The following is a 26,887-nucleotide window of genomic DNA, read 5'->3' as shown; positions in this document are numbered from 1 at the left end:
TCCACAGTGTTACTCAGGTATGGATCCCAGTGCTGGCAAGAGGCCAGCCCAGACCTGGATTTGCTAGCACCTCGAGGACAAAAAGCCAGTCTGCTCAACTACTTCACTCGGCATGCCCAGCAGGTTAGGCAGGGGAAAGCTTTTGATGGATGATAGAAATTTTAGAGTTTTAGGACCAGTTATCAGCCCAGTATTTATCTGATCCCAGTAGCCTATTTTTTAAATATTTTATTTATTTTTTCCTATGCTGGGTCTTCACTGAAGCACAGGCTACTCTAGTTGTAGTGCATGGGCTTCTCACGGTGGTGGTTTCTCTTCTTGCAGAGCAGAGGCTCTAGGGCACAAGGGCTCAAGAGCTGGAGCTCCCAGGCTCCACAGCACAGGCTCAATAGCTGTGGCGCACGTACTTAGCTGCTCCGTGACACGTGGGATCTTCCCAGACCAGGGATCGAAGCTGTGTCTCCTGCATTGGCAGGAGGATTCTTTATCAGAGCCACCGGGAAGCCCCAAGTAGCTTACATTTAAAAGAATACTTAGTGATGCTTATCTGGTGACTACACGTCCAAAGAGGACAAGGGACCGAAAGCCTCTTGAAGGAAGATGATAAGCCTGTCTTGTGCGCCACACAGGGCATTCCAGTCCTCTGCAGAGGACCGGTTACACCAGTGGTGCTCAGGAGGTGTTTAATTGCTGAATGAATGAGTATCAGTAAAGCAGCACCTCCATAGACTGGTGGTAGTTCTCAAGTTTTAGTGTTCACAGCAATCACCTGGGATAGCTAAAACACAGATTTCTCAGCCATCACCCCCCACCGCCCAACCCAGCTTATTACATCTATCAGTTCAGTTCAGTTCAGTCACTCAGTCGTGCCCGACTCTTTTAACCCCTTGGACTGCAGCACACCAGGCCTCCCTGTCCATCACCAACTCTTGGAGTTTACTCAAACTCATGTCCATTGAGTCAGTGATGCCATCCAACCATCTCATCCTCTGTTGTCCCCTTCTCCTCTCGCCTTCAGTCTTTCCCAGCATCAGGGTCTTTTCCAATGAGTCAGCTCTTCGCATCAGGTGGCCAAAGTATTGCAGTTTCCACTTCAACATCAGTCCTTCCAAATCTATAGGTATGGCAAGAAACCCAGAAATTTGCATTTTTTTACAAATCTTCCCAATTATTCTTTTTTTAAAAAAAAATTAATTAACTTGGCTGTGTCAGGTCTTGATTGCGGCACGTGGAATCTTTCATCGTGGCTTGTGGATTTCTCCAATTGTGGCACGCCAGCTCTGGAGCAAACCCAGGCCCCATTGCTCCACAGCCTGTGGATCTGTTTCTTGACCAGGGACTGAACCCACATCCCCTACATTGCAAGGCAGATTGTCAACCACTGGACTCCCAGGGAAGTCCCCCTCAAATTATTCTGTTGCCCACGGTTGGTAGTTTACACTTGGAGAAACAACGTGTCTTACTTCAGCAAGTTTCCCCAGGGTCTCTAGGAACTAACTCCACCCAGGGAACATCTTCCCTAGAGTGTGATCCATACAAGTGGGTTTGCTCTGCTCATCTGAATTCACAGGGAGGCTGAGGAAGAAACTTCGGCAGATGCCAGGTAACCTTTCACGGAAAGTATGACACATGTAAAATGCTACTAAGATCACAAAACCTTTTGAAGAAGAAATCTTTCCCAATAATCCACCCACTTTTCTTAATTATAGTTTTTCCTCCACGAGCCTTAGAACTGCCCTGGAAAATAACATCGACTCATTCCTCAGAGAAACGCTCAATTTCAACATTTTCTTTGTGCTGGGCAATGACCAGCCCTACCGCTTTCAAACATTGCGTATGTGGAACATTCCCTCTCTGGACTCTAGAAGGTGACAGGTGTGCCCCTCACCCCCGTCGGCAGGAGGCCTGCAGGTGGGGACACGTGAGACAGAGCCAGTCTGCGTCTCATGACAGCCTCTCTGGGACCCAAAGCTGATTCAAACTTCTCTTTCCTCTCAAGAATATTAAGAATGTCTAATCCCAGAGGGAGTATTATTGTCCATAATAAAGACTTGAGTTTTCATTCATCAAATTGATAACACTCTCTTTGACACTCAGATCCAGCAGTAGGGATGATGGCTGGGATGTGAGCCAACTTCTAGAGCAAACTAAGGTAACTTCAGACTCCAAAAAGTATTACACAACCAAATGCCCAAGCCTGGAAACATTCCGAAGCCTTTTTTAGTTACCCAGAAATGACAAAGGAAATTATTTACTCCAGGAAGGCTTGCAGATTGGTGTCGCTGAGGGATCCAAGAATGCATTTTTCTGATGTCTTCCTCCCTATTTCTACTCCTGTCAGCAGCCAAGTGACAACAGAATTATTGCTAGTCGTCTATTTTTTTAATCATGTGATTTTCTTACAAAAGACAAGGACAATTGTTGTTTAAAAAAAAAAAAAGCCACATGATGGTTACATGAGATTCCATACAGCTGTTAAATGCCTCCAGCCAGTCCAGTCCAAGGTTTTGAAAATTATTCACGCTTTTAATGGAATTTCAATTAAGATAGAAAAAAGAAATCAAAAGGGACCTGGAAATTTAAAGATAATACTAATTTAAAATACAGCCCACAGGGCTCTAAGGACTGCTGAGATCTCATAAGATGCATTCCTAAGAATAAATGAAATTTTCTCTTCAGGGAGTGTTCCCTCACAACTTCACAAGTATTTCTAAACAGAATTGTCTGACTTCAGGAAACGTCTCCCTTTTACCAAGCCATTGTTTTGGTAGGTGTGGTGAATTGAGGTAGGAAAAGAACTGTTATCTTGTAAAGGAGAATAATTACCTCCCTTTCAAAATAATATTGTATTTCAAAAAATATTGGAATATTTCAAATTAATTTCAAAAATATCATTTAAAAAGTCAGAATGAAGGGAAAAAAAGGCACACACCTATTTTATCTAATTCTATTCTGTAGGGGAGAAGTGGAAATAACCCAGTGAGATGACAGGAAGGCAAAGATTACAAATGACAGTGTCTTTCTTGGGTGAGGTTCTGAGAAAACAAATCAGCAACTACCTCGAGGTGACCAACTGTGTCCTTTTTTTTTTTTTTTAATGGAGAAGCCAGGACTGTCCCAGGATTGGCACAACCTAATACCCAGCTCCGAGAAGGCAATGGCACCCCACTCCAGTACTCTTGCCTGAAAAATTCTATGGACAGAGGAGCCTGGTGGGCTGCAGTCCATTGGGTCGCGAACAGTCAGACACGACTGAGCGAGCACTTTCACTTTTCACTTTCATGCACTGGAGAAGGAAATGGCAACCCACTCCAGTGTTCTTGCCTGGAGAATCCCAGGGACGGCGGAGCCTAGTGGGCTGCCATCTATGGGGTCACCCAGAGTCGGACACGACTGAAGTGACTTAGCAGCAGCAGCTGTTTCTATAGCCATGCAACTCCAGTGTGTCTGGTACATAGGGCGGGAGAGATGAGAATGCCAAAGAAGGTAGGAAAAGGCTGTGTACATTTCAGGTTAACTTATGCTATTCAGACACCAGGCTAACATTCCTTTAGAAGCAAAACCCTCCAGTTAGAGCTGGCTTCTTCCAGTAGGGCTCTTGGTACATCCACCGTGAAATGAGCACTCTAGGTAAACAGAGAAACTGACATTTCAGTCTCTGTATTGGAAATTTTCAAGGTAGGAAGTGAGCAAAAGGGGCCTGAGCCTGGCCCAGGAGCCCTGAGAAGAGCTATGAGGAGAAAGGATTGAGTAGCCCGTGGGGATGACCGGCTGGAAAGAGAGCCAGACGTCCCTTTAAGGCATTTCATCCTTGGTCCCATCCCCTCTCTTGCCTTTGAACTTCCCTTGGTTGAAGAAAGTGAATAGCAGCTCCAGACTTGTCCAAATACCTTGGGCTCCTTCGTCTGCTTTTAATTTGTTGGAATGTTGGCAGGCGCAGACTGGCACACCCCAGAGAAATGCCTTTGGCTGTGTCCAGTGGCAAGCACTGGCCAGTTGCTTTAGGCTCACTGGGAGCTTAGTGATGACCCGTGCCAGCCAGGGCTGGTTCTGAACTTCCCTGAGATGGCTAGAGGGCTGCCCAGGAAGAACCACTGAGGATGACTATGATGGAGCCAGAGCTAAACACACCACCCACATGCCTGCCTTTGGGAAAGGTGTCCTGAGAGGCATCCAGCCCGCCTGTGCAAGGAATGACTCTCACACGAGGGGCCTGAAGGCTAGAAGGAGGTTAAGCTCTCCCTTGTTGACAAGGAAAGGAGGAGAAAGGCATTCCAGACAAAACCTTCCAGTCTGGGAAACAAGTGGAAGCATAAAAGGGCATGGCTGTTGGGTGTGACTGGTACATAGGGCAGAAGCAATGAGAATGCCAAGGAAGGTAGGAAAAGACCGTGTACAGCTGAGGTTAACCTATGCTACTCAGACACTAGGCCAACATTCCTTTAGAAGCCAAATCCTCCAGCCTCAGCCAGCTTCTTTCAGGAAGGCTTTTGGTACGTCCACTGTGAAGCGAGGGCTATAGGAAGTAGTTCACTGGAAAACAGTCATTTGCTGATAGGGTGAACATATCATTAACCACCCCAGAGCTTGACAAGAGCAGCTAATAATTGTCCTGGGCGCAGTTACCCCAAGCCTGTCTTGGCCAAACCAGAATGTCTGGTCACCATTATTTCTTGAGAACTTTCTGTGTGCCAGGCACCATGATAGGGTCTCAACTCAGGTCATTTGTCTCCCTCAGTAACTCCAGTTGAGTAGGTGTCATTATTTCCATTTGACAAACCATGATGAGCCCCCAAAGCAGAACTGGCATCGTTTTTGTATTTCTTTCCCTACTCCAGAACCTCCCCCTTCCACCCTCTTGTTTAAAAAAATCTCTGTTGGAGAATTCCGTCGGTTCAGTCATTAGGATTCCATAATTTCATTGCCAAGAACCCAGGTTTGACCCCTGGTCAGGAAACTGAGGTCCCACAAGTGTGGCCAAAAAGAAAAGAGCAGTTATCCCTCCTCCTCGCATGTTTATTTATTTTAGTCATTTATACTTATCAGTATTAACTCAAGGATGCTTATTTTATATAAGGTTAATAGTAAATATAATTATACTATATATTACAATGCAGGATATATGATTATGTTAAATTGTTATTGTTCAGTCGCTAAGTTGAGTCTGACTCTTTGTGACTTTATGGACTGCAGCACTCCAGGTTTCCTTGTCCTTCACAATCTCCCACAGTTTGCTCAAACTCACGTCCATTACGTCAGTGATGCCATCCAACTATCTCATCCTCTGTCACTTCCTTCTCCTGGCCTGTCTTTCCCAGCATCAGGGTCATTTGCAGTGAGTCAGCTCTTCGCCTCAGGGGGCCAAAGTACTGGAGCTTCAGCCTCAGCATCAGTCCTTCCAATGAATAGTCACAGTTGATTTCCTTTAAGACTGACCAGTTTGATCTCCTTACCGTCCAAGTTGTCCAGCTGTTGAGAGCTGTCCAGCTCGTGAGTCTTCTTCAGTACCATGATTCAAAAGCATCAATTCTTCAACACTCAGCCTTCTTTCATATTCATTATAAATTAGGTAGGGAATTCCCTGGCAGTCTAGTGGTTAGGACCTCACCCTTTCACTGCCAAGGACCCGGGTTTGATCCCTGGCCAGGAAACAAAGGTCCCACAAGTCACGTGGTGCAACCAAAAGATTATAACTAAAAAATTGTAAAATAAAACCTCTGTTGACGCTGAGGGCATTCAGCTATTCCCCTGGGCACCTTTCCTAGGTAGGTACTCTACCTGCCACTTGACTGGTTCCTCCTCCAAATGAAGATTTTGGGCCCTTGAATTTGAGACTTCCTCTCCATCCCATTCCTGCTATGCCTTTTGTTGGCTCTGAAGTCTATTTTGCACACCCCATGCAATCTTCAGGCTTCCTCTTCCCTGATCTTCTACCACTCTAGGGCCCGATCCTGCTTGTCAATCACTGACTATCGTGACCACACCCTAGACCTTGACACAACTTCCTGTTCTCTCCTCCCCTCGCTGCCAACCCATGTTCTACATCATCCAAACTGCCAGCCTTTTAATGCCCTCGTTACACCCATCAGTGGTGCGCTGGTCAATGTTTAACATGCTCCATGGGGCAGCAACATATGCTGGCATGTATGTACATAAGTTTATTATGAGTTTATTGATATAAAAAATATGTAGCACACAAGCATAAAGAATAAAATATACAATAGACTTGAATGTAAACTCTATTAGGCGAATTGATTTTTGCAGCCAACATATGGTGGTCATGCAATTCAGCTGGAATTTGACAAATGCACTTGCGTATCAATCCACTCTCTTCTCAAAAAGTTTAACTGACATGGGAATTCCCTGGCGGCCGAGCAGTAACTCTGTGCTTTCACTACCAAGGGCTGGGACTCGATTCCTCGTCAGGGAACAAAGATCCCACAAGCCATGCAGCGTGGCCAAAAGAGAAAAAACTTAACTGACATGATTTATTGTTAAGTCGTTCCCAACCTCGTTCCAACTATATTTATTAAACTGAAACTTTGTTCAGCTTCAGCACCAGCAGTGGCAGCATCCCCATCATCAGATATGAGTAAAAATACCTCCAGAGTAGACAAGAGACGAGGACATGATGAATTTTGAGTCTTTACTGCCTTTTTGTTTTTTAATTTTTTTGGCTGCATGGCATGTGGGCTTACTTCCTGGGCCAGGGATCAAACCAACACCCTCTGAATTGGAAGCACAGAGTCTTAACAACTAAGTCCCACTACCTTAGTTTTTTTAATGTAACTTATTTAGTAGTAAGTTTCTTTAATAAGTCAATTGAAAACAACAGTGGTTTCTGAAATCAGCTCACAAGATTCCTGCAAACTTCAGCATCACTTCCCGTGAACTGGCAGTCAGGCTCCAGCACACGACGAGTCCCCCTCAATCTCAGCCGGGTCCTCTTCTCTTTTTCTGTCTTAACGGGTCAGCCTGTAAGGGCACATGGAGTTGGCAGTGTCTGGGTGAATATGACTGAGGTGAGGTCAAGGTCAAATTGTCTAAAAATGTCTCTCAATTTTCTGCATATGGGTCCACAGAGGATTTCTTGGGAAACAAATATCTCAACTAGTTTAGACTGGGCATATAGCAGGTTTACACCTTAGTATGTATCAAGTATCTCTGGAGTGACCAAAGAGAGGTTACAGACTCTCCCGGAGTTTGGGTCTGGTAAGATGTCTACCCACTTCCTGCATAAGAGATGGAGGCCCGCAGATGGGAATGCAGAAATACGGTGGAAACGGACCAAGCGGTCCTTCCGCTTACCCTGCAGGGAGCAATGACTGTGCAGAAGCCCACTAAGGAAACAGATCTCCAGGTCCTACCGTGACCTATGCTGACACCAGCTCCTACACGGAGGCTTTTCCAGAGAGGGGACGCCATCTGCAGACATTATCTCATCCTCCAAAGCTCACGTCAAACCTGTGAGGCATGTAGCAGACCGTACCCTCAACTTACCTCACCTGTGGGGAAACTGCTGCCCAAGCATCAGAGCAGCTTAGTGCCCTGCCAACAGTGAGCGTCCCTGCCACCAGCACAGACTGAGTGGGCATCTCTAGTTTGTTCTGGAACCACTTTGTGGACAAAAGTGCAAAGCAGACTGCCCTCTGTTCCAACTCATCAGGGAGAGAAATCCGGTTTAAAATGGCCCCCGTGAGCCCTGTTCTAAGCAGCTAAGATCATCTCGAGGGAGTGGCAACTGTATCCACAGTAACATTACAGCCCTGAGTGTATCTGCAGAAACTCCAGCAAGTGGGTCACTATCCTAGGCCAAGTTGAAGTTTTATGGGAACTCGAAAGTAGCTTGTTGGGGGCTGGAGCTCATGGAAGGAAGGAGAGGTAAAGAATGACTACCACGCCCTCATCAAGCTGCCCTCCTTCTTCCTGAAGGATGTAAACCTCTCCTTCCCACCCGCGGCTTCCAATGCAAACAAGCCTCACTTTTCAAACGTGCTAAAAGTACTAAGGCCAAAAAGTTTAGTTCTGCCTTTGAGCTCATGGGTGGGAGAGGCAAGTTGTTCCACTACCAGTCGAGTTGAGGAAAGCTGGCTTCAGAAAGCTGGCCTCAATCTCCCTTTTTTCCTCCTTTACAGGTGGAAAGCACAGAGCTCTCTCCTCTCAGGACCATGCTGGCAAGCCAGGGGTCTGCCCAGAGAACCTCCTCTCCCAGCCACCTGCAAAACTCAAAAGTTCTCTCTCCAACTTTCAGAGGCCCATGCCACTCTGTAGCTCCTCTGGTCAAAGGATCCAAGGGCCTGCTCAAGCTCACACCGCGGCTGTCTCCGTCTCAGGTCCGGATGACCCACCACCACCCAGGACTACCTAACAGCCAACACAGACCTCCCTTTCCAGTTCCCAGTAACTTCACTTGTCCTCCAGGTAATTAAACTGGTAAATGTCCTAGGAACCATGTATCTAAGTGATCACCAGGGTGATTTCCTACACCAAAATAACAAAATAGTACACAAGAATAAGGAAGCCTTGCATAAACACGCTCTCATCTTGGAGGTCACGGCCCAGCCCAGCTGCAGGCTCCTAACCCACAAGGTTCGATGTCTGTGTGACAGTGATACTGCCAAAGCTGCCACTGAGGGCAATACCCCTCTTGGAAAAGCCTCCCGCCTACCTGATCACACCAACCGGTCTAAGTGTAACCAGCACCATCATTGTTTCGGTAGGTCACGGAGAAACAATAGTGAAGGCAAAGTCCTGGCAGTATGGCAGGTTCACAGGTCAAGAAACAATCGGTCACTCTCTGGTCCCAGCAGGCGCCGAGATACTGTCCGAGGAAGGAAGTCTCTCCCTCCATGTTAACCATCCAGCTCCAACCTCGCATCTGTCCCTTCCTGCTGTGTTGCTTCCTCTTATCAACGGACGTGACAACGTGGGAACCGGTCTTAATAAATGACACTTGGATTGTTTGATTTGGGGTACGTGCACGGCGGGTTTTCAAAGGAGCCTGTTGGTGTGTTCTGGCAGAGCAGTCAAGGTGTTTTCCTGCATTTGGACTAGATGGTTGTGTTGTGCTAGCTGCTCAGTCGTGTCTGACTCTTTGCGATCCCATGGACTGTAGCTGGCTAGGCTCCTCTGTCTGTAGAATTCTCCAGGCAAAAATACTGGAGTTGCCATTCCCTTCTCCATTGGATGAGATGAATGGTTTTCAAAATGATGTGTGCACAAGCCCCAGGTCTGGGAGCAGATGGGGTTATCAGTTCTGCACTCTGGGCTTCTGACTATCATTATTTTAAACCAAGGGTTCCAAAGCTGAGAGGGAGGGAGAGAGGGAGGGAGGTAGAAGAAGAAAAAAAAACCTGAAAGCTGGACTGATCTTCCAGTGTCCACACGGATAAACACTAGAATGACCTCTCTCCTTTCTCCTACTCCAACTGATAGACAGTCCCTTGCCTGGGTAAGAGCAGAAGCATGGAAAGCCGGGACTGAATTCTGGTTGTGAGATGCATTTTAACCATTACTAACCTAATCCTGGATGGCTCAGCGGTAAAAAATCCTCTTGCAGTGCAAGAGATGCAGGAGACAACACAGCTCCAATCTCTGGGTCGGGAAGATCCTTGGAGGAGGGCAGGGCAAATCCCACGGACAGAGCAACCTGGTGAGCTAGAGTCCACAGGGTCACAAAGAGCCGGACTGAACTCACACGCACACACAGTCTAATCCTAGTTCATTCCTCAAGCGTTTTCTGAAGAAAAGCAAACACAGAAACCTCCACTCTACAGCCACTGAATGGAAGAACTATCCCCTGCCCCGCTCCATGTGGCCTTGGGAAGCCAGCGTTCCCACCACACCACCCATCCCCGCTCGGTGACTTCCCAGCCAGGGCCCTCCCCACCTGACCTCCAGGTACTGTCACCTTCAGCTCCGCCTACGTCAGCACGAGCTCTCCTACACCTCGTCATTTCTGTGCTGATGCCGTGTCAGACACAGACAGACAAAGTGCTCCAGGGTGCTTTGTTATCACGGACCCAACCTGCTCTCCAACCCTCGGGGACTAGAGTTTGGTCCCAGAGAGAGTATTTCCACCCGCCTCCCCCCGCAAAGAAATACCAGATTTGAATAAACCATGGCACTGTGGCTGCCAAGGTTTTTACTCATGTGATAGCTAAACACGAAGGGGGGGAAAAAAACAACCTAATAAAGAGCTTGCTCTGCAAAACTAAAAAAGAACGACACCAAACCATTTAAACATGATTTATGTACATTTATGGCTTTATACAATAATAGCAAAGATTGTTCTTGTGTCTGTAAGTCCATCAGCATCATCAGGCACTTTTCATTGTATTGGAGCGGGAACGGAGGATCTGCACGGGTACTAAACTCAACTGGCCAAGGCTGGGTGAGTCTGTCTGCGTCCAGATGGGATGAACGTGGCCAGGCCTGGCCAGGCTGCCAGGCCGTCACCCCCCTCAGGGAGGAGGCCAAGAGTAATGCTAGGCTGTCTTGTCTGCATAAACCACACTGCGTCTTTTACTGAACGATTACTTGGTAATCATTCAGCTGGGGAGAGGGGTGGGGTGGGGAGATTGGTAACACATATCCAGCAGCTGAATTAAGTCCAAATCACATACTTCGGGGGAACTGTTTCCATTTTGAGTGTCTTTCTCCTCCTTCTTGGGACGTTACATTGATTTACTGCTCACTGGGATTTTAATTTAGACTTTGTCAGTTTTTCGAAGAAGACCTTTCCAAGTAACACATCTATCACCTAAATATACTCCATACGTCTATATTACGGAAACAATACTTTATATTTAAAATATCTGAATAGCTCTATAATACAATATGCTTTTAATAACAGTACAAACCAGAGGAAATAAATCAAACAAGGCTGCATAGGTGATATCATTTGCACATTTCACAAAGCAATCATGTACAATAACTGATATACTCATTACTCCAGAAAGTCAGTATTCGTACAGAAAAAGAATTACCAGAGGTCACACAATGTTTGTTTTCAAAACCGACAAGGTGCCTTTCACTGAACTTCACTGTACCCTGGAGAGCTACCCAGGATTCCTGTTAAGAATTTCAACACACACACGCAAAAAAAAAAAATTGAAGGGGGAAAAAAGATATTTACACAGACTCAAGAGGAAGCAACATCTTTTTAAAAGTCACTCTATGAAGTAGTAAGATTTGAACAGTGATTTTTTTCTTCTGTAGCTAGTTGCCTCTTCAGTGAACGATGGGCCTGATGAGGCTCAGTGTGTGCTGGTCGGGGGGCAGGAAGTGGTGGTCACAGAGGGGAACACGCGAACTGTGGCCCCAACGAGTCCAAGCGCAGGTGCAGGGGGCACCGATCAGAGGACCCAGGGTTTCTGAAACCAGACCTATTTTGGAGCGGCCAGCAATGAAGATGGTTAGAGGGGTGGCTGTTTAATGAATTTAAACTGTGGGAAGCATACAATGGAGCCTGCCTCCTGGAGGCAGAACACTTGTGTTCTTATTAAACATGGAGGAAAACCCAAGCCAGCAGAGATGCAATTCTTGGGCAACACAAAGCAAGCGTGATGTGGGCTGGGTTCACAGAAGTCAGAGCGTTCTCAAGAAGGCCAGAGGAACACTTTTGTGCACCTGTTCCTTTCATCGAGCTGACTCTGGGCATTCCGCACGACTTGAAAACACTGATGGACTAAATGGGATGCAAAGTCAATTAACTTGGGTCTAATCAGTTACAGATAACTGGAAAATATTACAACATAATGATCAGAATTATAGTTTGGGTTGCTAAAGGGGAAAGAAACTCTCCAATTCTTAACTTACACAATGGCTTTCTAAATAGATCCAAAGGTATAAATTACTGCTGGCTTGTCGGTTTTCAAATTTAGTGCCTGAATTTTTAAGCAGGTGCTATTCTGTTTGATAGCCATCTGCACTCATGAACACCAAGCACTTTAAAAATCACTCAAGTCCCATTTAAAAATTCCCCCATTCGACCTCACTTTCCACAGTGCACCAAGTAATCTGTAGGACAGAAGGGGACAGAAGTGGATATAATTCTCCAGGAGTACAAAGCCAACTTCCGCCTAGACCAGGAAGAGCACAGTGTTACGAGTGAAAACTTTTGCTGAAGTTCAACTCAAAAAGGTTAAGTTGATCAAAACCCCAGCTTGAGAAAGGAGCACTGTTTTGGAGGTGGGTCTCCCCTTCTGATCTCCAAATACTACGCAGCCTCCCCCCAGGAGTACTTGAAACAGAGTGCATACAGGCACTGATCAGAAAATTGAATGCTGGGTAGGGATGCCTAGCTCACAAGGACAGCAGAAGCAGATGGGATTTCTGTAAAACACATACACAAAAACAGATCAAGTTCTCAACGTGAAACACAAAATGTCCGTAACTATACATCACTCTCCTGCCAGGGGAGGGCCAGAAATGGTGGGTGTGCAAATACTAATCACAAGGATTTTAGGATTAGTCAGAAAACATCACCAAGGAGCATCCCCAAGTATACAAACCAGTGAAGCATGTATAAAATTAGTACTAGTCCAGTTAGAAATACAAAAGGAAAATCACGGATGCTGCTTCAAATGTCTGGGATTCCACAAATTTACAAGCAGACTACGTAACAAAGGTAGACTCGAGTTTTAAGAAAACATTACAGTTCTGTATCTATTCCAAAAATGATCTCAAGTCCCAACAGTAACATCAAAAACCATTTATATGGAAATTAGAACCATTTAAAGTGTTTGTACAAATTTGCAAATAACAAAATAAACAAACGAAGAAGGAAAAAAAATAGAAAAGACCTGTACAAGGCTGGAGTTTAATCTTTTTTTTTTTTCCCCAAAAGAGTTTTGATAAGTCCATTAATTCAGCAGATGGACAATAGGCTACTGGTTCTCCTGTGAATTACGCGGCGCCGTGAACAGATGCAGAGCTGGTCAGTGGAGCTGTAGAACGGACAGCTTGCTTCTCTGTGATTCATCAGTTCAGCAGAAGGCAGGTAGTACAAAACCAAAGTTTAACTTACCAAGGGCAGAGACCATCACAGTATTACAAAAAGAGTAAAAACTTTCCTTGGACCAAATGAATATTTAAAAAAAAAAATGCACACAGATACAATTCTGTAGCTACGGCTTATGTACAAAAGTTGAAAGCACACCACGATCCAAGAGTCTTTTCTGCAATTATATGGTGTAGTGAGTTTGGCACTTCATTGTAATGAAATTTCCAATGGCACAGTCCTTATCTACAGCAGCACATAACCTGCAAACATTGGGCAAACATCCTGTACAGGAAAAGTGTCTTCGCTGCCAAGTCTGACGAAAGGAAAAAAGAAACACGTTTTGTTGGTTTTATTTTTTTTTTTAAATCAAGAAAACGAAAAGGTAGGGTGAAGGACATCTTTGGACTGCTTCTCTCAGTTCCTGCTGTCAGACAATCTGAAGTACTTTTAAGTGTAGCCTAGGAAAAAACACATACACACACACAAGCATTGAAAACAACCAAATGAAAATCAATTCAACTTAACATATTAGGGTGACAGACATACTTGGGGGAGGGTTGGGCTTTCTCAAACAGCTCTGAAATCATTCAATGGGAGAAAATTCCACTTTAAAAACCCTTTCAGCATTTGATTTGTATCAAATGTATTCATTTATTGAAGAGTTGCTAAGAAGATGCAGCCGTCTGTCAAAAGAAACTCTTTAAAGCCATTAGAGGAAGCTTCCTTATGTTTCAGCTCAGAGGAGAATTTATAAGCTGCAAAAAGGGCAGAGAATGAATGATAAAAGATGCCTCTCCAGAAGGGGTGGCTGGCTGACATAAAAATGAGAAAGTCCCAACCCTGAAAGATACAAGGCAAGTTACTAGGCTCCTCTCTTTAAGTCCTGTTTTCAGGCCTTTTGGTATCAGGGTGCTCTTACCTGCTCACTCGCTTGCCCACTCTCAGCCTGACACCCAGCTGTGTGTTGTCGTCTTGACGCTGTGCGGGAAGCTTTGGTTGGGCAACACATTGTCAAAGTTAAAATCCAACGTGTCTCCGTCCATGAGGTCGTTCCGAATGATGGACTCCATGTCACAGTCCAAGCGCTCGATAAACATGTCGTCCAAGTCACTGGGGAGCTTCTCCTGGTGGAGAATGCCCATCCGGCCGTAGCCGTTGCAGCTGCTCACCGAGGAATAGCCCCCCAGGGCGTTCATCTGCATGGGGTGGGCCAGAGGCACTTGTAAAGCTGTCTTCACCGGGGCCAGGCGGTTCATACCCGAGGTGTGGGGCATGGTGTTTACCGCGTGGGGCAAGGCACGCCCGTTGACTGCAGATGTCGACTGAGCGTGTCCGGGGTGGGTGTGGGAGCTGGGGGTCATCATTTTGTTGTGAGAGGCCTGGCCGCCGTAGGCCGGCATGACCGAGTTGGGGCCCATCAACACATTCTGGCCGAGCACTCGGCTGTTGGTTTGAGCCACCCCCGGGTCGACTGGCGTCATGATGTCGTTGTGCGGAGGAGAGTCGGACGTCAGCAGCTCCTTCAGGAGTCCCGGCGCACAGTACTGGCTCATGCCTCCGTAACTCGATTTGCTGTCCGGCAGCGTCTGCATGGGCATCTGGGGCAGGGGGCTCATGCTGGACTGGCCATACGTGTACTTTTGGTAGTTGGGGCTGGCTGAATTCAGACTGGTGTTTGGCGGCGTGAAGGAGTAGCAGGGCGTCTGCTGCATCATGGTACCCGGTGAAGACTGGGTGGACACAGTTAATGACGTTGGTGACGAGAGAAGGTTGAGATTATCCAAAAGGTTCTCCATGTTCTCGGGGCTACTGATCTCCGACAGACTGGGCAGGGTAGAAGCCATCTTCGCGGCGGACGGCGGGTACACCATCGAGTGCACGTCCCCGTCTCCCAGGTCGTCCTGCTCGGTCATGATGGGAGAGAGTCTCCCGCTAATGGTACTAGCGTTCGAGCTGGTGCGCGGGCGAAACGTACTCCAGCTGTCGAAGTCGTCGTTACTGTGAGAGCCGGGGCTTGCGGGCCACTTGGGAAACTGCGATCCCGGGCTGTCCCCGGCACCCTCCTGGCCAGACTGCAGGGATGCTTTTTTCTTGGCAGCTCGGCCTCGGCTCTTAGCAAACTTGCTGTTGTTGTCCATGGACGCGGCTCTTCTCCTGGGGGACTTTCCACTCTTGCCTCCCTCTGGATTGAGCATCCACCAGGAGCTTTTTCCAGTTCCTTCATTCTGCACGCGGATGAACTTGCTGTGCAGGGACAGATTATGACGAATTGAATTCTGTAAAGCAAAACACCATGTCAGAAATACAAACACTGCTCCGGCTGGAAGATCCACTATTCCACATAGACATGTCTCATGCGGAAGACAGGCCATGTTTTCAAAGTTTATGGTACAGATCTGTACCATCACTACAAGACTGCTCCAATGAGTAAAGTGGTACTGTATCTTAAAAACAGTTATCTGTATTTTAATTTAACAAGGGGACAGAACTAAACAGGCATTATTATAAACACTTTCTTTTACATAGCTCTATTGTCCAGGGAAATTATAGGACCTGGTTTTTAAACCACTTAGATTTGCAATGCAAATACCACTCCAGTAACAGAGTACTATCAAAACCTCTATCTGTCCAATCATCCCCCAGAACTACTGCAAGTTCTCTGCGGACAGTACATGCGCCACTTAACACCCAGTGAGAAGTTTTGTATTATGGGGTCCATGTGATCAACAACAAGAAAGAAAGGAAGCAGATCATATTCTCAGTTGAAAACTAGTTAAGACCTGGATTCATTTACATTCTTAAACTCCATTAGGCAGATACAGGTGAATAGAAGGAAAACGAGGTGGTGATGGTTGTTTTAATTTTAGAAAGCTGAACTACCAAGAAAAAAAACACTTAAATTCATTTAAGTGTTGCTCACGACCCTCTCTTCCCCGCTTCTACTCGAGCCAAAATGCTGCCCTGGGAGGGAAGGAGTTGGTGCAAAGGGCAGAGAGCTGGTGGCTTTGACCCACTGAGTACGGCTCCATGACTAAATCGTGACATACACACCCCCAGGATGGTTAGGACAGAAAACCAACTTTGAGCCCCTGGGTAGCCCTGCTACTCACTGGCCACAAACCCTGGGAGGCTGCCTGGCCCCTGCATGCTTTAAAGCCCCCTTTGCGGCTGGTTCCACGGGTTCAACGACACAAGGCATGCCAAGTGCTCAGCCACGCGTCCAACGTGGTAAGTGGTCTCTGGAAAGAAGCTATCAGATTCCACTTTGGCAGGAGGACACAAGGCTCCACCCTTTCTGAGCCCATTCCCCTCCTCCTAGTCACTGGGGTGTGGGTAGGAGCTTAGTGGTATTACAAACACAAACCCGCACTTCCGAACACCCTGTGACAGGAGCCAAAGACAGCGCAAGCCCCAGCAGAAGCAGTGGGGCCGGGCTGGAAGGGAGGAAGCCCAAGCGTGACCCCTGTCCTGGGGGAAGCGTGAGGCTGCCGGCACCTGGAGAGCCTGCTGTGGACAAGGAAGGGGGGCTCCTGGGAAGCAGGGAGCATCCCGACTGGCTTGGCCCCAGCACAGGACAGGCACGCGGCAGCCTCTCTGTGCACTCAGCGCGCTCCGTCGTCAGGGCCCGGAGCGGGTTCCAGGCGTCCTAGACTCCCGGAGCAGGACTGAGCGCGTGGTCCCCACACCTCTCTGGCTTCCTCTGCCAAGTGGATGCCCGGCTCGGCTGGGTGAGCCCCCAGGATCCCTGCGGCCCCTTCTCCCCGACCACGAAGCAGCTCTGGCTGGATCTGTGGTCACCCAGAGGTGCAGCCACAGCGCCCACATCCTCATCGCCGTGGGACTCAGATGCTTGAGTGCCAGCCGCTGTGCCAGAACAGAGCCTCTGCACAGCAGGACCGACCGGGGCGCCACGCAAACCATGAGCTCACCATCTCTCTCGTTTAGAGGAGGTAGAAAACAAACAGAAAAAGAAAAAAAAATCTCCCTTTCCAAAAGGAGACGCAGAAGTCAGAATGAGGCTGGATAGTCAAGGCTGAGAAATTGACATTTCCAAATGCCCTCTGACCCTCTGTCCTACATTTCACGCGAGGATTGCAACACGGCAGCCCTGGAACAGCTCCTCGGCCAGGCCCAGGCGAGTGGGGTCAGTCCCAGCCCTGGAAGGGGGCTTCCAGGCTGGATGCTGGGCAGGCGTGTATGTGGGTGGCGGGGCAGGGATTCTTCTGTTCCCAAGGCTCTGTCCTCTTTCTTCCCACCTACAGACCTCTCCCCAAATCCAGACTGGAGCCCCTGAAAGAGGCCACGAGCTGCATCTCCCTAATATCCTATTGCATACACACACACACACACACACACACACACAGCTTTCCTGCTGGCCCACCAACCTACACACACACGTGTGTGCACTCTAGCTGGGCCCCCAACCTCTACACACACACAAACAGGGCCCCCCAACTTCTACATCCCTCCTCAAAGAAGCAGGCCTGCTCCTGGGGCCAACCTGGAACGGAGCCTGTACAGGCTGGAAGTCTGGGCATTTTGCACAATATTCCATCATGATTATCTTGTTCTTTAAACACAATAGAAACACAGATAAGCTACGATGGAATCTCTGGAGGAAAGGAAGCTTGACTCCTGTCCCTGTCACATTGGGTTAATGATGAAGGGGGAAGATCTTCCTAGATAGAGGCTTCCTGGCTGTCTGTACAGCCTGGGGGGCAGAGGTGGGGGGGACACAGCTCTATGATACATATAACTAGGTCAGATCATTTGTAACTGCAACTGGGGGACACTTCGAACAAGACTGCAGAAGCTGTTTAAAGATGGAATCTTTAAAAAGTTTAGGAAGGAAAAAAAAGAGGTCAGGAAGTATTCACTAGCCTGGGCAGGACACACACTGGCTTACTACTCAGACGTACCAAAAACGGGGGTGGGGGGAGGTGGCGCGGGGGTGCACATGGGGTGTAAGCAATCCCTTACTTATCAAAACATTATGCTACATATTTTCCTAAGAGGACATTTCAGGTCACTCTTTGAGTAACAGGGCTGTCTCCTAACTTTACCAACAATTAAAAAAATTTTTCCCCAAACAGGAAAAGGTTTTCTGTGCAGGCTGGTTACATAAATTCCTGTTTTTCACATAGCCAGCAGGACACTAAAGAAGCTATGATAATCCAGTGGAGGAATTGGAGTGGGAGACGCTGAAGAGGTAAAGCCTGAAAAAATACAGGTCACGAGTCATGATGCTGGGCTCCCTGGCGGCTCAGGTAGTGAAGAATCTGCCTGCAATGCAGGAGGCCGGGGTTCAATCCCGGGATCAGGAAGACAGAGGGCGACAGAGGAAGAGGTGGTTGGATTGCATCACCGACTCAACGGACGTGAGTGCGAGCACGCTCTGGGAGAGAGGGAAGGAGAGAGCAGGCTGGCGTACCGTGGTTCATGGGGTCGCAGAGAGTCGGACACGACTGAGCGACTGAACAACATCAATTCATGAAGTGACGCCTGCAAATCCCAGCCAGATGCGGTGGACCCAGCCGGGGTGGGGCAAGCGTGGTTACCTGTGACCTGGGCAGAGAGCCACACGCAGCCAGCAGGGCTCTGAGCTGTTCAGTTCTTCAACTGGAAACAAGTATCACGTGAGGAGAGAGGCAGGGTATGAGGACAGAAGGACTCACGCACTGCAAACTGCTCACCCAAATCCCGAGTGTTCGCCTGAGACCACCAGAGAGAAGGAGCCCTCAGCAACTCCCCCTCCACCAGCTGTCATCTCCACTGCATGCGCCCCTCGGCTGCCCGCTCCCCCCACCTATGAACTTGGCCACCCTGGGCGAGGCGGCAAGTCCATGGGGGCAGCGGCACCCTGGACCCGCTGTACCCCAGCCAGGGTGCCCCGGCTTGCTCAACCTGCTCTAGTGGCTGTTTCTAGCTCATGGGTTCATTCCATGCACTCTGCAGACCAGATTCCACACCTCTTGAAGGGTAAGGGTTCTTTTTTTTTTTATCTCATCTCAAAGCTCCTAGAAGACGCCTTACACACAAGATACATTCAATGAACGGCTGTTGACCAACATCCCAAAAACATCGCAGGGAAGGTGTCATGCCATCTACCTCTTTTCTCTGTCCATTCGTGCACGGCTTCATGCCAAGTAACTTCTATTAACACTGGGGCTGATTTATGCTGGGCGCAGTGGGCGACATCAGAAGGAACTACTCACAGAGTCTGCCTTCTGGGTGTTTTATGCTCTACCTGGGGAAGGAACCAGCCCACCTAAATGGCCACCCAGGACAGGAAATGTACAAAGGACTGTCCAGGAGCTTTGGTGTTTTCTTGCCAAAGGTCACCACTCCCACCCCACCCCACTACTTCTGTCTCAGCCCGTGTCTCTTTCTTCTGAAAGCATTTCCCAAGAACATCATCCCATTCTGCAGCTAACACGGGGCCTGGTTTGCTCACCACAAGCACAACTCTGCTCTGCCTGGCCCCCACAGCCCTGTGAGCCCCAGGAGCTTAGAGACCTGGGCTGTCTTCTTGGGCACTGTACCCTCACAGCTCCACCGCCGAGGAGACACTCAAGCATCTGTTGGATGGATGAACAGATCTTACATTTACAGGCTGTTTTCAAGATTAAATGAGATAACAGATGCCCTTACCTCAACCGATATCAGCCACTGTTTTGATCAGGATAATGGCTGTGTTTCAGCAAATCATCCATATTACAATCATCGGTCTCCTCATTATTCCTTTATAACTACATTATTCTAATAATTAAATTATTCCTTTATAATGAGAATGAGACCACCACCTCTCAGCCACCACTCTTCATCCCAATTTCTGCTGGGCATTCGAAGACTACTCTGGTCTTTGTGTTCAACCAAATAAAAACCCAGCAAACTTAAAGCTGAATACATCCTGCTCAGGACCCCCTGGGCCTTCATATTTTACACCTGGATTTTACTCTAGTGCTTACAAACTGCTTCCAATACATCATGTCTCATTCGATCCTTGGAAGAGTACTGGAAGGCAGGTTATCATTGGCCCCATGTTGAAAATGGGAGCACTGAGGCTCAGAAAATGAATCTCCTGCATGTCTCTGCACGCAACACCACTGCCAGAAAAACCATGTTTTGGCTTCACCATCATTAAGAAGAATCACAAGAACATATTTACTTAAGACTGAGGTTACCTGTGTGCATCCATGAGGGAGCGGAAATAATTCTGTTTACAAATACTAGTTTAGAAAGCTTGTTTTCTGCCTCAACGGGTAATAAATTTACAAAGTATGATTTGCTTTTCATTCTAACTGGCTACTCGTTATGGCAGGAAACCAAAGCAGCTGAAGTGTGAATTTCAGATGTGAGTGTTGCCTCGGGGAAAGCATGTGCAAAGAAGCTGTGGGAACCCACAAGGAGAATGGAAAGGCCCTCAGAGGCCCCACGGCCCAGAACTGCCCATCGCCCTGCGAGAGGGTGGGCGTGAGCAACAGCTGGCCAGTCAGCCAAAGAGAACTTCAAACCCAGACGCTGGGACACATGACTAAATGAACTTGTTGTTCCAGAAATTCTAGAAATTCTTTCAAAAATGCGAGACAAACTAGATTTTTCCCAGAGTGTTTTATCTAATTCCTGTGAACTCTGTCCGTGTGTGCGATGGCTTCGTAGGCTCCCGGCATGGACGTGGCCCCTCCTCCTGCTTCCTTGCTTTTTACACATCCCTTCCTGCACTTCCAAGAGTAAAAACAAACTAAGGAGAAAGTAGGAATAATCTCTGTTCAGCAGAGTTCCCGTCAGAGGTGCTAATAAAACAACAACTCTGTAAAGTAATGCATGTTGCTTGCAAACAGGAGGGAAACGTGACCTTGTTGCCCATCCTTTTTTACAGGTGATGGTGACAGACGTATGTCACCAATCGAAGCACGTACATTCAATTTTAGAAAGTGCTGTAATGGTAGATCTGCTGCGGAGAGCTTGATCTACTACACGCGTGCACGTTGGGCTCCGGAACCCAGCTCTCCCTCTGGAAAGCCGGTTTCACCTCCCCGAAACCTGTCCTCCTTGCCTGCCATCAGTGGCCCCCAGTCTGCACTAGGACCCGCGCTCCCCCAGGAACCTTTGCGGACAGAGGACACACAGCCTCATTAAGCTTGTGAGCCGGAAAGTCCTGGGAAGGTCACCTGTCCTCACACCCTTATTTTGTATTAGGGAAAATAGAGTTCGGAAAGATTAAAATGCAGATGGAAAGCTCATTTGCAAAAGGCAGGAACCACGTGGTGCAGAAGCCCTAGACGAACCGTAAAACCAGAATCAAGGACATGCAATGACTCCCCCAGACCAAACCAATCTCAGCTACACATTCTCCAATGGCTACAGGTGTACATTTAGCTCCAAAAGCAGCTTTATCTCTGACTCAAATCATTTCAAAGGAAGGAAAATATGACTACATTACATCAGCTCCTACTAAAAAAAAGCATATGGCAGACCATGCTCGCATGTGAAACAGAACCAAAAAGGCAAATGTAACATCTCAGGAGAAGTTTCAGGTTTTCGGGAGGCAGTGGGGAGGTGGACCCCAAGGTCGGACCGTGGGCTCCTGGTCTCCCCACATCCTGACACCCGTGACACAGCACTGCTGTGACACAGGATCGCTGGGGACGACGGAACAGCATCCTCTCCACGGACAGCACTCAAAGAATCACCTGGCACAAAGCGGGGAAGTGAAGGTTGGCTATTTTGTGATAGGAAGTAAAGGGATGTATAAACAGGAATTTTTTGGCCATCATGAATGGTTACAACTTGATTAAAAACCATTCATCACAACTTCCTGTTCAACAAGGCAGCCAGCCTTCCTGAGGCTGTTTCCATGTCCTTGCAACTGAGCTGCGACCCTTCTTTGACAGAGAAATTGTTCTCGCCCCCTTAGAGGACTTTAAAGGTAGAGATCTGGATCGTTTAACTAGCGTGCTTGGTCAGCTTTGGAGGTGATCCCTGTCAGAACCCTGTGTCATCCACAAGGTTGTTCAAGGAGAGAGGTGCACACGCTGGTCCATGAAGAGCTTGTATTCGGGATGGCAAATAGAAGAGGACAACTTGCTTCCTCGTCTCTTCCCACACTGGCCAAGGAGGAAGCCTTGCAACAGAGAACCAGGCGATGCTCCACAACTGGCCTGATCTTTAATAAGCTCGTATTTGCCAAAAGCCTCAGTGTTTCAGGGTAAACAGCCACTAACATCAGACACTGGGGACTTAAGGAAAAATCTTCAGGATGGAACAGAAATTTTACTTGATGATACTAAAACTATCCCAAGCTTTGGCTTCTCCGAAGGTCGTAATTAAAAAGAGGCACCGCGTTTCCCCATGCTGTGTCCCAAAGGAAAACTGCATGTCACAGAAAGCTACATCTCATGGAAGGAAGGGCAAAGTCCTTGATTTTCAGGATGTGAAAACCCAAACCATGTCATGCCCTGTGTTCTACACACAAGTAGAAACGAGGAACTCCAAGAGGCAAAGCCCCAAACAACCCAGGTGAGCTCAGAGCCTCAGATGCAGGCATCTCCCTCTATTCCAGATGCCGAGGTAGGTACCTGAACCCCCCAGGTACAGTCTCCACAAGAGCAGCTGACGTGGAGCCCTGCTTAACCAAAGCCTGGAAAACAGAAACTACCTCCCACAGTCACACGCTTGGGCCGGAGGTTGCCATGGGAGCCAACGAGGCCACCTCTCAGGTGAATGTCATCACCCCTGGCTAGTAAGGTCCCAGTGGTGGGTATACAGAGACTAAATTTCATTTAGCTAAAAGTCTTTTAAATACCTCAAAAAGGTGGGGGCGGGGGTGTGTGTGTGTCAGCTACTAAAGATTTCAAAGTACAGCTGGTTTCTCCTGGGATTAATTTAGTTCCAGTGCGGCAAGCAGGCAGCCCCGGCCCTTTAACCCACTCACAGCTTCCCCAGGGAGGCGCAGAGGCCGGAGGGCACCGCCAAGTCCATGGCAGGGAACCATCACTCCCCACTGCCTGTCGGCTGACCTGAAGGACCCCTTCCTTTCCAAAAGGTCTTTTTAGTTAACTGCCCAGAATAGGGAGGTTTTTGGGGTTTTTTTTTGCTGCTCTTGCCTAATGACTGCTTCAAACACATAAGGCCCTACCAGAAGAACAGAATATTAAGAGGAAACTCATTTGTTGAAGCGATTTTTCCATTTGCCTAATGAAAGTCTTTGTCTATTTTATAGGCCATACCATTTTTCGAATCTGCAATGGCTCCATAAACATGATGCTTTACAAATGCAATTAACTACCTTTCGTATTTGGCTACCAGAATGAGGCAAAACAAAATCAAAACCAAAAAACAATACGTTAGGACTGACTTACTCTCTTCTGGTGAGGAACTTAAATCGGGCATACAGTGAAACTTCACATATAACATGAGTTTGATCCATCTTAAATTTTTCTAAAGAGAACTAAGTGATTTTCAAAGTATTTGGTCAAAGTTAATGATGAGCCCATTTAAGCTGTTCATGTTAAGTAAATGTTTATCCAAGGTGTGCACCTAAACTGCTTACAAAAACCAACAAAAAGTTTTACAAATGTAAAGACAATATGCTGAAACTTGGGACAGATTAGAATCTGCAGGATAATATCCCACCGATAGGATGTACTATCTTTAATTGCCTTTTACCCTAAATATGTTAATATGTTCACTGTCTAGAAAATGCTAAGAAAAGATGAATCCACTGAATGCATAATCTACTTACGAAGAACTGGTATGCATAGTAAACAGAATTACAAAGTACAAAATCTAGGTTTATACGGATTTTTTTTTCTATTTTGGAACTCAAATATGATAAATCTAGACTGCAAAATGAACAGGAAGTTGCAATAAAATATGCCACTCTGAATCACACATTATTTGCAATGGAGCATTTTCTTGGTTATACGGAATCTTGAAACCAGCTTTCGGGCCATCATTCTGGCTAAGGAATAAAGCAACAATGACTTTTTAAGTACACACTGGTGTGGGGCCACCCCAAAAAAATCCTTCAGAGCTTGTCCTAAGTCAAACAGTTACAAATATTCACTGACTGACCCAACACGAGCACCAACACTGGGCCCATTTACTTTAAGATAAAGCAAAATTCCGCCCTCCACGGGAGACTGGGCTGGCCAGAGCAGTCCCCACACCCTGCAGACGGCAGGGATCCACCGCAGTGAACAGACCACAGCCCTACTCCCCATACCTTCCTTCCTTCCTTCCAAAGGCTTCGTCAGCACCAGCAGGATCCATGCCAGTTCAGAGACCCCAAGATGCTGCTGCTAAGTCACTTCAGTCGTGTCCGACTCTGGGCGACCCCACAGACAGCAGCTCACCAGGCTCCTGTGTCCCTGGGATTCTCCAGGCAAGAACACTGGAGCAGGTTGCCATTTCCTTCTCCAAGAGACCACAAGAGAACCCCCAAAACACATCAGAAATGCAGCTTTCAGTTAAGTTACCTAAGTGCCTACACATACGGGTCCCTCGGGGCCTTTCATAATGTGTCCACCCCCGAAGCCACACCTCCTCGCCAGCACAGCCCATCCCTGCATGAGGCCTGCGCTCGGCTTGAGCAGCATCTGTCCAAGGCGCTCCCGCCACAACGTGGTGCTGCTCTTGTCTGTCACCTCTGCTGTGAACAGCACTGTCACCTCGGAAAACTGTGCATCAACTGAACAGCGAAGGAGCCCGAGAAGCGGTCCCCTCGCTTCTGCACGGTCACTGACACTCCACCAGAAGTAACACATTTATTAAGGGATGCCCACAAGGACCCGCAGCTTAAGTCAGCCCTCAGGTCAAGATTAAGGCCAGCTCTGGGAGGACGTGCTCCACCAAGACCTTCCTGGGCTCAGGGGGCTGGAAGGCTCCAATTGAGTCTGCCCTGGAACCCAATTTAGATGACCTGGGGACATCCTACCTGAAGAATCTCAGGGACGGAGGAGCCTGACGGGCTGCCGTCTATGGGGCCACACAGAGTCGGACACGACTGAAGTGATTTAGCAGGGGACATCCTACTAGGACTTCTGTGGATTCCATTATTTTTGAGCTTAGCCTCAGGGTCAGGCTGGTCCATATTCCAGAGAGAAGAGAGAAAGAAAGTCAAGTAGGACAAAGTGAAGCGAAAAGTGAAAGTCGCTCAGTCATGTCCGACTCTTTGCGACCCCAAGTGGGGTCCCAAAGAATTGGACACCACTGAGCAACTGAAGTGAACTGGACTATACAGTCCATGGACTTCTCCAGGCCAGAATACTGGAGTGGGCAGCCTTTCCCTTCTCCAGGGGATCTTCCCAACCCAGGGATCAAAGCCAGGTCTCCCACATTGCAGGTGGATTCTTTACCAGCTGAATCACAAGGGAAACCCAAGTAGGACAAAAAGGATCCCCAATTGAGTGATTGCAAACCTTGCCCATCTGGAAAGCTCTCCTTGTATTAAACCTTTTACTCCCACATTTCAATTTTAACTCATAACCTCTTTAGAAACATGAATGACAGAGTCAAGAATTAAAAGCATAAGACTATGTTTACAAATCTCCAAAGACAAAACCTCAGAGCTACTTTTGAATATCATTTTTAGGAGGTGTTGATCTCTTCAAATGCCCTGGCTACACATAACCAATGTTTTGGGTTGAGAAAGCAAGGAGAGAATTTTGTACAGTTAAGCTCTATTTTAAATACTAGAGGGAAATGGAAAAAGGAAGAATGAATAAATGATTATATGAACTGTTTCTTAAGGTGAGTGAAACCAATGAAGAATGAGAACTTCAAGCCTGAGCCCAAATTCCGTGGTGATACACCTTAAACTCCTCTTTGGAACTTTAGTGCTCACTATTCTCAGTTTTATCACTTTGAATTTTGCCCCAAACGGAACTGTGAATAGCAATCATTGTGGCTGGAATCTTGCAGAGGGCACAAATGTTTTGTATCTCTTCTGAGCTACTACATTCAAGTATACTCTGAACCACTGCTACAATTCACCACAGTATGTCAGTACATTTGAGGTGCCTTTTCTCCACTTTGTTAAAACTATGCATTTGCCAAAATGGTTCAGTATTAGGGTCTTCGCAGAAGAGTAAAGGTTTATACTCATGTCCAAGTTAGGCGATTTCTTCTGCATATGCATCTGAGCCAGGTAGATGACGTCCTATACTTTACCATCATATAACCCAAAGGAGCATGGTGAAAATGTAGTGATAGCACACTGGGAAAACACAGTATTTATTATTAAAAATGTGAAAGATGCTAAAATTTTCAATTTCTAGAAATCTTTGATCATCTAAAACAAAAGCAAGACTTCCTGGATGTTGTTGGGCCCATTATTAGACACCAACCAGTCCATCCTGAAGGAGGTAAGTCCTGGGTGTTCACTGGAAGGACTGATGCTGAAGCTGAAACTCCAATACTTTGGCCACCTCATGCAAAGAGCTGATTCATTGGAAAAGACCCTGATGCTGGGAGGGATTGGGGGCAGGAGGAGAAGGGGACGACAGAGGATGAGATGGCTGGATGGCATCACCAACTCAATGGGCATGAGTCTGAGTAAACTCCGGGAGTTTGTGATGGACAGGGAGGCCTGGCGTGCTGTGATTCATGGGGTCGCAAAGAGTCGGACATGACTGAGCGACTGAACTGAACTGACTAAAACTATGAGCAGTGAGTAAGTCTAATTTCAACTCCTCTCATTTTGTTCTAAACAACAGGTAGTGTCTTTGATATTAGTTTATTTCCTTTTTTTAAATTACTTGGAAAAGTAATTGAGGCAAATTCTGACAATCTAGTTAAGACTGTTAGCAAGATTAGAATTCTAAGTGGGTGAACTAAGTTTGAAACACTCATTCTTCACTGCAGCTCTAACCCCAAAGG

General features: G+C 47.2%; 1 protein-coding gene across 1 annotated transcript in view; it reads right to left on the bottom strand.

Annotated features, from left to right (window-relative positions):
• Positions 1 to 12,700: 12,700 nt before the first annotated feature.
• FOXO1 (forkhead box O1) overlaps positions 12,701 to 26,887 on the bottom strand; it is an 89,784-nt gene continuing 75,597 nt past the window's right edge. Inside the window, exons 2-3 of the mRNA XM_065901954.1 lie at positions 13,926 to 15,282; positions 12,701 to 13,464 (exon numbers count right to left, since the gene is read on the bottom strand). Coding sequence (XP_065758026.1) covers positions 13,948 to 15,282 — 1,335 coding nt within the window. The 3' untranslated portion in view covers positions 12,701 to 13,464; positions 13,926 to 13,947. The remainder of the gene's footprint in view (positions 13,465 to 13,925; positions 15,283 to 26,887) is intronic.

Source organism: Muntiacus reevesi, chromosome 11, assembly GCF_963930625.1.
Source record: "Muntiacus reevesi chromosome 11, mMunRee1.1, whole genome shotgun sequence".
In the NCBI taxonomy this organism is placed as follows: Eukaryota; Metazoa; Chordata; class Mammalia; order Artiodactyla; family Cervidae; genus Muntiacus; species Muntiacus reevesi.
The sequence above is the reverse complement of the archived record's forward strand: the minus strand, read 5'-3'. Positions and strand labels throughout refer to the sequence as shown.